We start from the raw sequence: 12,534 nt of genomic DNA on the forward strand, positions 1-12,534 counted from the left end.
CTCCACGGCTGGGGCTGTGTGACCTGCCCGGTGCCGTGCTCCGCGGTGGTGGGGCAGGGGGTGGGCAGCGGGGGCTCTCGCAGCCCGGCCACGCGCACGCCTCCCCTGGCAGGACCCAGGCTGAGACCTTGCTGGCTGAAGGCGGGGAGGGATGCCAGCAAACGATGTCCTGATCTTCTCCTTTCCCAGCCTTCCTGACTCGTCTGAGGACCTCGTGCCAGTGTGGGTATACCGCATTGCACTTTTGCTATTTATGCAGCTCGTGTCATTTGTTGTTCGAAGTACCCTGTGGTCTGTGGGAACCGGCAGAGGAGTCCTCCAGAGACATCCCATGAAGGACCTGCATGGTCTTTCACGAGACCTTCTCAGAGGTCTTTGCCCTCTGCCTTCTCAGGTGCCAAAAGTTGCTGGCTCCGATCTGAGGGGTTTGCAAATCAGAGGTCTCCTTGCCTCTACCCTGCTCTTAGGTGCCTCTATGTCCAGGGCAAAGGGTTTTTCCAGCTCTCCTACCTGCTGAGCCACCGCTGGCTGGGACCTGTGCTCCTCAGACCTTGGACTTTTCACTCTCCTTCTTCGAGCTGCTGTATCACAGCTCAGGCTTACACCTGCACTTTGAGGTAGCAGATTTGAAATTAAACCTGGGGGTTTTTTTCTGCCTTTTTCTGGCAATTATTATTTCTAGGATGGTTGTTTATGGTTCAGTTATGGAAGCATATATGCAGGGTTAGTGGACCTCATGTGGAAAATTTCTGGTGGTGCTGGAAAAATGACTGCCTGTGGGGTTAGCACTGATAAATTTTAATCCGAGGGAGACGGGGCGAGAATGAGGGCTCCCTCCAAAACCCAGACCACAAACCAAGTAATTAGACTCTGCAGGTGGTCTGACTGTCCTTTGCTTCCTGCTCTGTGGTAGATTTGTCAGGAAGAGGAGCAGTTACCTGACCTGGTCTTAATCCAGTATATACCTTAAGAAGAACTAAAGCTGTGAGATGAGTGAATTAAGTCTGGACTATATGACCTCATCCCAACTAATTATCCGATTGTTTTGCTTGAACGTCTGTTGTTATCTGTGTGGGTAGGGAAATTCAGCCTCTGAGCGGAGCTGCAGAGTGTGTTTTTGAATGCAAGTAGTATTTTCAGTGGCATGACTCTGCTACTACATATGGATGTTGTACAATCTTGTACAACTGTGCTTCACATGAGAGGGACGTTAGCTAACAGCATAGCTATTGTAAGCTAAGGATTGCTTGCAGGACTAAAGAGCTACTCTGAAAGAGGAAGGGTTTATTTCTGCAAGACAACCTCTATATTTTTGTATGTTCTTTTGATGTTCAAGTAGGTCCATAGTAGTAAGAATTTATCTGCTTTTTCGGCTATGAACTCCATTTTGTAGGTTCACTAAGATATTCACATCAGGGATATGCTAACTCAGGAACCCCCTGCTTGATTTACCTTAACAGTGGAGCCAGAGAAGCCTGAATGTGCTTCTTTCTCCAAGTACGCAGTGTAAGTTGGGAAGTGGTTGGGAATTGTGATTTGAAGCTGCTAATTCTACACACCTTTAGTTTCTGAAAACTTTTTAAAAGTTGTGTTATAGCATGTTCAGTGAAAAAGAAGCTAAGAGGTCATTTAGAGCAGCTTTGGTGACTGGGAGATTGGTGCCTCAGTGAAACTAATTAGGTAGCGTTGGGATGGAAGCTTGAAGAATATTTTCTATGAAATTTTTTGGAGGTAAGAAATGACAAATTAGCACTTCAACTAAAGAAATAAGCAAGTACGGAAAGCATGTGCTGATGCCTTCATTAAACTGGACATTTCTAGTCTAAGAGTGTGAGTGGAGCTTCTGAATACATGAGGGAGCAGTTAAAAAAGGATAACTGTTGAGCAAGGAAACTTTAGTTCTTGGCAACATACTGAGTAAATGACAAAGAATGATTAAAAGTGCTGCCATGTAGAATCAGGCTCATATGTTCTTGAATTTAATTTTTAAATAGCTTGGGTCTGTTCCCATTCAAAAGCCAAACCATTGCAGAAACTGGTGCATGTGAAACTAGTTTCAAATGGTTTTTTAAAGACCAGTTTCCATCTGCAGTGGTTATTTGCTCTGTGTGCTGAACCTCTTACAGGCCAAAAGGTGTCTGTAGAATTGCACAATGCCATTGCAGCTTTGTATTTTTGAGAAATAACTCCCAAAATATTGACTGCATATATACAACTATAAATAACAATTTTGCTGCAGGAAAAAAGAGAGTTCTATTGACAGGCATTGTATTTTGTGCTTTTTTTTTTCCAGGTGGTTCACTGCCCCGTGAAGAATCTTCACTGGTTGTGAATAAAGGGGAGGAATTAAGGCTGAGGTGCAATGAGGATGGACCTGTGACTTGGAATTTCCAGAACTCGGACCCATCAGCAAAAGCAAGGAGTTCCAATGAGAAAGAGTGGTACACCAAAAATGCAACAGTCAGAGACATAGGCAGATACATATGCAAAAGCAACGGGAGTACTGTCACCTCTTTTTATGTTTTTGTTAAAGGTAAATATCAATGAAGGCATTATTTTTGCTTTCCCCCCCAGTTTCCCACACCCAAAATAATAGGACAGTAAATGGTGGAGGAGGGAATGAATTTGAGGTACAGAGGGAGAACACAGTCTGATAGAAGAAATCTTCTTCTCTGTCCATTAGAAAGAAAACTCACTCCCAGCTTTGCTTGCAATGGCCTTTGTCACCAGAGCAAAGTTCTGGATGAGTTTCTCTTTACATCCCTGTTGTTTTGTGGTGAAATATACCTGAGCTCTCTTTCTAGAAGCTAGCCAAGTGACCTGAATCAGTTGTATGAGTCAGTTGTACTGTGAGGAAGCAAGCAGTATGTAGAAATGTCTTTTTAATTCCATGCCATCCATCAGTATGGAGTCATGTAAGGTTTGGCCCCAAGCTCTTGATTTATTGAGGCAGTTAGCTAAAGGATTTGGCTATTTGAGGCTGCACTCTCAAGCTTAAGCCAGCAGGCAGCAATGATTCCTATGCCTCCAGTTCCTGATCTACCTGTGACTGATCAGAAATGTCTCAGATGGGAAAAAAATGCCTCTGCTCTGACACATCTTCACAGTCCTTTATTACCCTTCTTCTTTGTGCAGATTTCTTCTCTTTTGTTGGCTCCTGATCTATGGGTTCATCAGCTGCCCTCAAGTTGACAGTTTACCATGCCTGGCATTCCCTTTTCCTTTCCAAGGAAGACAGTTTGTCGTGGTTTAACCCCAGCCAGCAGCTAAGTACCACGCAGCCGCTCACTCACTCCCCGCCATCCGGTGGAATGAGGGCAAGAATTGAAAAGAAATAAAACTCTTGGGTTGAGATAAGAACAGTTTAATAGATCAGAAGGGAAGAAAATAATAATTATAATAATAACAATAAAAAAATGACAATAATAATAATAATAAAAGGATTGGAATATACAAGTGATGCACAATGCAATTGCTCACCACCCACCGACCAACACCCAGTTAGTTCCCTGAGCAGCGATCCCTCCCAGCCCCGCTCCCCCCAGTTTATATACTAGACATGATGTCACATGGTGTGGAATATCCCTTTGGCCAGTTTGGGTCAGCTGTCCTGACTGTGTCCCCTCCCAGCTTCTTGTGCCCCTCCAGCCTTCTCACTGGCTGGGCATGAGAAGCTGAAAAATCCTTGACTTAGTCTAAACACGACTTAGCAACAACTGAAAACGTCAGTGTTATCAACATTCTTCTCATACTGAACCCAAAACATAACACTATACCAGCTACTAGGAAGACAATTAACTCTATACCAGCTGAAACCAGGACACAGTTATTTTGCTGCTTCTTCACATAGCTCTGGTGGTCTTTCTTCCCTGTTGATGGAAAAAAGTCCTACAACATCCGCTTTCTTGGAGACAGCATTCCTTGTCCAACAGGGGTTGTTTCAAAGAGCCTCCTGTGAACCCTGCCAGTCCTTTGAGAATTACTGCAAGGTTGTTCTCCAAGACAGGGAGATACCAGCACAGCGAAAAGTATTTTCCCAAGGGAAGATATCTTACATAGTGGCCACACAATTTAAAAGAGTGCTCCGCTAACCACTGCTGAGTTGTCCAGATAGCCATGCAGCTACCAGGGATGAGTTTTCTTGACCTTCTGTATTCCTCTGAGACTATGGCTAAAGGAAATCTGGCATGTATTTTACCTGTGTGTGACAAACATTGTTGACTTTATCTACCATGACTGTTTTCCTGAAGGTCATGGTACTTATCCCAGAGAGCAGTGATCACAGAGATGTTTGTGCCTTCCATTAGGTGAGTGACTCCTTCACCTCAGGATAGCAGGGAACACTTCCACTGAGCATGATTACCAAAGCATCAGAGAAGTTGTGTAGCCCTCATGCAACAGATGTTAATTTCTTTGTCTTAATTGTGTGAAAAATGTGCAAGCTTCACTTTGACAAGTTCCTGGCAGTAAAATAAGTATGTTTGTGAGGTGGGCCATCATTTTGCAATAGCCTGTGGCTTAATAACATCTTACATCACATTGAAGATGCTACCATGAGCTCAGCTGCTTGTGGGGTTGCCACAAGCAGCCCACACGCTTTCTGCTTGTAAAGCTGGGAATGAAGAGAGAACAGGACCAAGAACCTTGATCCTGCACAGTCCCAAGTGGCACATAAAATGGTGGCAGCTGTTTATCTCTTACGTCCGTCTGGGTCTACTAAACAAATTTTCTATGCTTCTGTGACCAAGGATGACACAGTGTTGGCAGACTGCAGGCGCTTACCTCTTTCACCTTTCTGCTTTGGCAGAAGGTGCCTGTGTTTTGTCTATAGAAGCAGTTTGTGTCCCTATCCAAGCAAGTTTAGTGAAGATCAAGCTAGTTCAGACATCTGCATAAGAGAGAAAAAAATCTCGATTTTAATCTCATGTCTTTTCTGACACAAGCACACATCTTGTGTTGGAAACCTGAGGTATGCCCAGAAAGCAAGTGCTACCCAAGACGTACCTGGGGTGGAAAGCCGTGACAGGAAGAAGATGACCATGAGCAGCCTTGTTTCTGCCTGGATTCCCTACAGCAAATCCTTTCATGTATTCTCACCCTGAGGTCTCCCTTCCAGAGGGGGATGGAAGATGGGAGGGGAGCACCTCAGCTATTCCGCTTACCCCAGCCAAGGCCTTCCCTGCAGTTTCAGCTGTTAGTGAAACAGGTCTTCGTTCCTTTCTTCTGTTTTCAAAAATGTCTTTTTTTTTTTTCCTGGGGAGCCATACTTTCTGCATAGTGAAGATATCTTGGCTCTGTCCATATTGGAGAAAAAGTGGACTGAGAGGAAACCTATCAATTAAGTCTCTGTCAGCAGGGACATTCAGATGAGCTCTTCCAGTCCATGCTCTTCCAGCTCAGGAGTGACAGCAACTCATAGTGTTTGTCTAAGTATCTCCATGTGCAAAACATCACACTTTGGTTCTGTTCAGGCATGCTTTACTTTTTCATTTGTTAGTAGTCTCCATCCACTAGGTCTAGACTGATGCTTCAAAGCTTTTAGTTTGTGGGGGCTTCTTGGGTGGCAGTATCAAATGAGGTTAAAACTGTACCCTCACTCTAAGCTAGAAACCAGCCAGTAACTACTGTGTTCAGTGATGAGCACCCTTTGACTTAGCATTTCCTAATTGCTTACATAAATGTCCCATGCTTCATTTTCAGCCTAGTACTTCTTGCCTTAAACCAAATGCACATTGTCCATCATCTTAACCAAATTCTCTCAGTTTTTTTTGTTAAATCATGGTTTGCTGATCTCTAATCATTCAAGTTGTACGAAGGCAGTTTGCAAAAAAAGAAAGAAAACTTTTCCCTCTGTTTCTACATTTCTAATTCATGCTACTCTGTAGGGAGGGCAGATGGGAGCTGAAATAAACTTCTATGGAGTGTTTGTCACCACACCATCCTTTATTTTTGTGTTTGCTATTAATGGCCAGGTTCTTAGCATTTCAAGGTCATCACCTATCATGGGCTTCAACTTTTGTTTAAGTACTGTACAATGTTTGTGTGCTGTGGTGGCCGAGATGAAACGCTTTAGAAAAGGTACCTTGTGAAAGATTACGTGATGGTTTTTCAATCAGATATGCTGTTTGTATGCCCAGTTTTTTTCTAAGGAGGCTAAAAATAACCTCTGCTTTCAGGGAGGAGAGAGAGAGAGAAGTTGTTTGGTGCTTCCTCTAGTAGCAATGTGTGTTCATTTAGATTATGTATTTTACAGAAGTGAAAACCATAATTTAGGTGCTTTTCAACTTCCATTTGCTCATAAATTTCTTCAAAATCCTCCTGTGGGCATGAAACCTTACAGCCCTGCCACTAGCTAAAAGCAAATTACTTTTAATGGTCTGTGAAAATCTGTTTACTGTTGTTGGGGGCAGAGGGTGGAGGTTTTGGAGCTAAACAAGGCAAAAAAAAATCCCCATCTCCAAATAAAAATGCAGTAGGATTATTTTTAGTGCACATGATTCTGTAGTGTGTCTGGTATTGAATGCTACTGCACATCTCCTGTTGTGCTGCTCTTTTAGGACAAAATTTAATGTCTCTTGGTAAACATGAATTGGGTAATACTCGGTTTTACTGGCTGAATGTAAAACTTTCTTTGATGTAAGTGCCCAATTGCAGAGTTGGGGTCATCAGAAGTTCCCTGTGCAATGTCAGCTTCTCTGACAGGTCTTTGCATTTCTTCACAGATCCAAACGTGCTCTTCCTTGTTGATTCTCTGATCTATGGAAAAGAAGACAGTGACATCCTGCTGGTGTGCCCACTAACAGATCCAGATGTTTCAAATTTCACACTGAGAAAATGTGATGGAAAACGTCTCCCCAAAAATATGACGTTCATTCCCAATCCCCAGAAAGGCATCACTATAAAGAACGTACAGAGGTCGTTTAAGGGCTGCTACCAGTGCTTGGCCAAGCACAATGGAGTTGAGAAAATATCGGAGCACATTTTCCTGAATGTGAGGCCAGGTAACACAGGATTTTTGCCTTCTTGTAGAGCACCAGATTTTACCCTTCACCTCCCAGGAACTGGTGGGAAGTGCTGTGAAGCCTCACCTTGTGTCCTGACCTTGTCATGGGGAGGCTGGAGGTGGTGGTCTCCTCTGGAGGCTTTTGGAGTCTTCTTCTACTCAAAGCCAGAGGTGCTTGCGCACCAGGGGCTTGCTCTGGAGTGCCTGTGGCCGCTGCAGGCTGTCCAAAGGAAGGTGGTGGACTTAGAAAACTTGTTCTGGGCAAGTTGTGTCAGGGCATAGGTTGATCTCGTGGCACTTGGCTTGTGGCTGTGCTGAGCAGGTTTGGCCATGATCACTTTTATTTTCTGTTCCTGGTGATTTCCAGGTGTTTTTTTCACCATTTCAAGAAATGTGGGTTGTGCAGTTAAACTTTGAGGACAAACCAGCGCCATGAGGTTTGAACAGGTTTGTGCAGGAAAGGTGGAGATTTGGATGCCTTACTTACATGTCTGTTGCCCGCAAGTGACAGCAGGAGAAACTGATTGATGACATTAAAGAAGAGGGATTCGGTGGAGGGGCAGAGCTTGGGGGAGCACAGAGCCCTTGTTTGTCTCCATCATCATGAGTGAGGATGGTCACAACAGCAGCAATGTGCCCAGATCATGATGAGGAGTGTGTTGTGGCTGAGCTGCCAGATGCAATGCTTAGCTCTGCCTGACACCCTACCTTTGACCTTCACGCGCCCTTGTGCCCTAGGGTTGGGTGGTTAAGTGGGTTTGGGAAGGAGGAGAAGCCCGATGGCTGGCCGTGCAGGACCTTACGGGCCGATTCTGTCTGGGCGGTTCGGAGCCTAGAGTTACCGCGTGTGTCGTTCATCCGCTGCACAAATAGCCGGGAGAGAAGCGGAGGGAGCGGCTCAGCAAGCCGGGCTGTCTCAGCGTTTCCCGAGGGGCGAGGAAGTGAGTTTGTTCTCCACGTAGCTGTGGGGCTCTTTGAACGAGGTCACCCCTGGCCGCAGCTGGGAGCGTGTCTCCGCTCCGTCGTGCGCGCAGCGCGAAGGCTGCGGTAGGGTCCGCCGAGGGAGCATCCCCTGTCCGTGCGCACGCGTTGGACCGCGCGCCCGGCCTTTCCGCTGGCTGCCGCGGCGTTTCTGTCCGCGCGGCCGAGGTGTCCCGTGGGGTTTTTGTTGTGGAAGGGAGAGCGGCGGGTAGGGGCTGCGTGGGTTGGCTTTGTGCTTTCGGAGGCAGCCAGCCGCCAGCAGCGCCATCGCGGCGGTGCCGCCGAGGCCGCTGCCGGAGAAGGGGGTGCACGGCTCGGGGCGGCGCGCGTCCGTCCCCCCCGCCGCCTGTTTTGTGCCGGGCGTTAGGAGCCGAGGCCAGGCCGCCGCCGGCAGCCCCCCTCGTGCTGGTGAAGGAGGGCTGCCCCGTGGCGTGAGGAGGGGACGCGTTGGTGTTTGCTCCACGGCTGGGGCTGTGTGACCTGCCCGGTGCCGTGCTCCGCGGTGGTGGGGCAGGGGGTGGGCAGCGGGGGCCATCTCAAGCACTGTAGCAAATTGAAGCAGTCTTTTTCCTGGTGTTTTGGACACTGTGATACAGTGAATTTTAATGAATAATAAATTTCAGTTAATGAGAAGAGAACAAAGGTTTAATCTGGCATTCTCTTTTTATGACAAAAATCAAGTCTCTTCTTGCTGTCTCTCTTGTTTGTTCTGTAACAAGTTTTTTTTTCAACTGTTTTTTCAGTGATGGCCAAAGAAAGAAAGCAGTTGATTGACATAGCTGACATTTCTCTGTCATAGGAGAGTGCAAGTTGTAGTATTGGACTATTTCATTTTTTATGGGATAAAAGTCTGCACTTGCTTGATAGAGTGGTGACTTCAGATGGGAGGGTGCTGACCTGGCATCCGTCACAAGTGGCCCACTTACGGTGGGCAGCCGTAGGTGGCCGATGGGACCTGGGTGCTCTGCCCACGTTCTCCATCTGGGGGGAAGCGTGCAGTAAGTGGAAGCATCTGCTGAAGGCCATCAGCAGCAAAGCAGCATTGTCATCCTCAGTGTTGTAATTACCGTGCTGTAGTGTTTGGTCGTTACTAAGTTCACCAGGTAAAACTCCCACTTTCTCCTTGGCTGAAGGTTTAAGTGCGAGACCCTTTGGTGGGCAATGTTTTTGTAATCATAACTGTGGCACTCAGACCCCCAGGCCTGAGCTTCTAGTGCAGAAGGACAGAAAAGGCATCCATGAAACAGCGAGCTGTGCAGGCGTACTCAGACATACACCAGCCCTGCTACGATAGCACAGGGAGTGTTTATGTCCAGCCCTTCTCAAAACAATGAGGCGCTTTATGGCCTTACGGCTTTTTTTTTTGGTTGTCCGTAGGTCTTTCTGGTGGGTGAGAACACAGCACGCCTTCTGCACTGGCTTCCTCCTGTCTCTTGGGTACTGCTGAATGCCGGGGGGGGATTTTTATGTGAGCCTTTATATCTGAAGAGAGCAAACACGTTTCTTTGTTCTCTTTCATAGCCGCTTACAGCACCATGAGGAAAACATTATTGTTAAAGTATGAATGGCTGAAAAGCATTGCGTTTTCCTAAGTTTCGTATAATTTACCTAAGACAACTACAAAGCCTGTGTCAGAGGCAGGAAGAGAGTCTGGAAGACCTTATCTGATATATGTTGCATTCACAGTTTGAAAGTCAGTCTTCCTGCGTAAAAGCCCTAGTGGGAAGTTCACTGGAGTCTCATAAATGAGGAAAATTTGAAGAAAGGATGAAGAAAACAGAAAAATCTGTGGAGGGAACAGAGGAAGGGCTTTGCAGAGATAAGAGACACATAGTCCTCAGATGTACTTGACCGTTGACAAAAGACACCCTGAAGAAGAACAGGGATACAGCTAGCCCACAGCTGCTTGTAACCAGCTACCTCTTGGGTGACAAACTTGTCCACGGTCTTGACTCCAGCCACCTCTGTGAACCATTACCGTGAGCAGAAGTTGTGGTGCTTTCAGGGGCAGGTGTGCTGAAGTCCTTGAGCTGTACCTGTCCTTCCTAGACTGTCCATCAGGGGCTTTTCAGGGACGTATCAGACAGTACTTCGTGTCTGCTGTAGTATTTTGTAATTAAAAGTTGCAGTTAATGCTAGGCTGCGGTTCTTCAGTGGCTGATCCTCACTGTCTTTTCGGTTCCAGAGTGCAACTTTTTAATTGCTGTCATGGAATGAGTCGTCTCATTGATGGTTCAACATCGTTCAAGTTTCTTCATGCAAGTTGCTATGCTCTAACAAGGGTTATCTAACTTTAAGTGTAATTTGAAGGGAGATTGAAGCAGTAATGTGCTTGTTGTAAAGGAACAACTGTGTAGTATGTTAAAGAAATTTTAATACCTCTCGGAGGCCTGAAATTTTATTGGAAAGTTTATGACTGTTGCTTTTTATCCCCCTTTGGAAGCTCTGCAGCTAATGAAAAGTAACGCACTTCTAAATTGTTTTCCAGTTCACAAAACTCTTCCCGTCATCACCTTATCCAAAAGCTACGAGCTTCTCAAAGAAGGGGAGGAATTTGAAGTTACATGCATAATCACGGATGTGGATAGCAGCGTACAAGCTAGTTGGATTTCTCACAAAAGTGGGGTGAGTTCCTTTAATTGTATCATTGTATGCCTCAGCACAGTACACAAACTCTGTAGACGTTCACGTGCTTGACTTGGATACCTGATGCTATATCAGTTTGGCTTTGTTGCATTTCCAAAGGTCCTGCATCCCAGAGACTGGTGAGGGGCCAGCAACAACTGTCCCATGCCCATGCGGACAGCTGGGAGGAAAAGCATCGGCATGGGCTTCTCTTCCCAAACAGAAATTAAAATTAGGCTTTTCAGTGTGAAGTTTAGGTGACCTCTGTTGGGCTGCCTAAATACGGAAGCACGGAGTGCCTACACATCACATTGCAATCAATGGGAGCTGCAAATATCAACACATGGACTGCAAATTACATATTCTAGTCGTTATCATTAACAGTAAAATACCTGCTAATTAGCATGGGATTGTGTGTGACAGGAATAGTAGTAAGCATTCACAGGAATGATTAATTCATTTAAATTACATGGTGTGCCTTACTAACTGGCAAAGTTCTGAAAGATGAACCAGTGAACTGGCTTCTGTCTGTAGTGATAGATGAAGGTTCTGCCTGGCATCACCAAATTAAATTATTGGCCCGCTAAGTGCTCCAGGAGAGTTTGTTACTGGCAGCACAGTTATTTTGCAGACAAGGGGCAGAGAGATCCCCTCCCCTGGTCAGCCAACATACTGCCAGCTCTGCCTTTGAAATGAGCAGCAGGCACTGGGTTGTTTTTAAGGATGCTTCTTGGTCTTCTGGGTATACCCTGAAATTTAAATTAATTAAAAGCCCTTGGGAAGACCTGTTAGTAACTCCTGCTGTATATGCTCCTATGCTAATTGGTTGGTCTTTCACTGCTAATGGTAGTGACCAGAATACATAATTCGCAGTCCATGTATGTATGGAAAAAAGGCTTCTGTGATGTCGTGGTGTTTGGCTAAATCGCATCTCCTCAGACAGATAGTGAACGGGAGGCCCGTTCCCTGGGGCCAGGCATGCCATGCTTAGCTAATCCGCTGGCTGTGGCAGAGCTGCTCTCGCTAAGTGCTTGCCGCTTCAGAAATCCCACCTCGCAGCTCCGAAGGTTGAGGAGGTCTAAATGACACGAAGGCAGCGTGGGACATGCAGATGGGGCTTTTGGTCCTGTGCCAAGGTCAACGGCAGGTCCTTCATCTGAGAACTTCATTTCTTCTCTCGTTCTCCTCCCTTTTCTTTGTTACAGTGTGATGAAATCAGGGCATTCCCTTAAGTTTTTGTGCTTTATCACTTTTCATTTTATGAGTAAAAGCTACGAGGAAAATATTTTTGACCAAATAAGTTTGACCTTTCTGTCCTTTCTGGTAAATAGCAGGGTATGCTATCTTTTAAATATTGACTATCAAATTAAATTTTGTCCTGAAACAGAATACATAAAATTTGTGTTTAAATAGATGCAGAATTACGTTTTGTCCTGAATAGGTGGGAGGGAAAAAAAACAAACCAGTTTTTCCTTGTGTGACTGAAGTTATCACCGCTTTTGAAAATTAGGAGACTTGTTATAAGCAAGCACATCTATACAGAACAAACTTCTATCTGTGATTATTATAGTTCAGGAGGAAGCAAAATTGCATTGAGAAGGTTAAATTTATCTAGAAGCTCTTGGAACCTCCAAGAATTGAAATCATTGTACTAGAAAATCATTAAAAGTCCAGGTCTGCATTTGGATTAATCAATGTAAATTTATCTGTCTTTCCAACCACACTGAGCATTCTTACAGAAACTGAAGTCAACACCTCAAAGCATTTATTTTTTCTATGCATACGGAGGCTTAGAGTCATGATATACTTAATGCTTTGAAAAAAGAATGAAGTTTCCAGTTGCCTTTAAGATTAATAAATCTAGATTGCTACGGACCAAGAATCAGAGTGGGTACCAGAGGAAGGATGCTGTGTAAAGCCTGCTG

The 12,534-nt window shown here is 45.3% G+C and overlaps 1 protein-coding gene across 1 annotated transcript in view; it reads left to right on the plus strand.

Moving 5' to 3' along the window:
- KIT (v-kit Hardy-Zuckerman 4 feline sarcoma viral oncogene homolog) overlaps window positions 1–12,534 on the plus strand; it is a 46,949-nt gene that overhangs the window by 5,130 nt on the left and 29,285 nt on the right. Inside the window, exons 4-6 of the mRNA XM_010574569.1 lie at window positions 2,294–2,533; window positions 6,723–7,001; window positions 10,473–10,609. Coding sequence (XP_010572871.1) covers window positions 2,294–2,533; window positions 6,723–7,001; window positions 10,473–10,609 — 656 coding nt within the window. The remainder of the gene's footprint in view (window positions 1–2,293; window positions 2,534–6,722; window positions 7,002–10,472; window positions 10,610–12,534) is intronic.

Source organism: Haliaeetus leucocephalus, unplaced genomic scaffold (genome assembly GCF_000737465.1).
Source record: "Haliaeetus leucocephalus isolate CR32 unplaced genomic scaffold, Haliaeetus_leucocephalus-4.0 Scaffold439, whole genome shotgun sequence".
Classification (NCBI taxonomy): Eukaryota; Metazoa; Chordata; class Aves; order Accipitriformes; family Accipitridae; genus Haliaeetus; species Haliaeetus leucocephalus.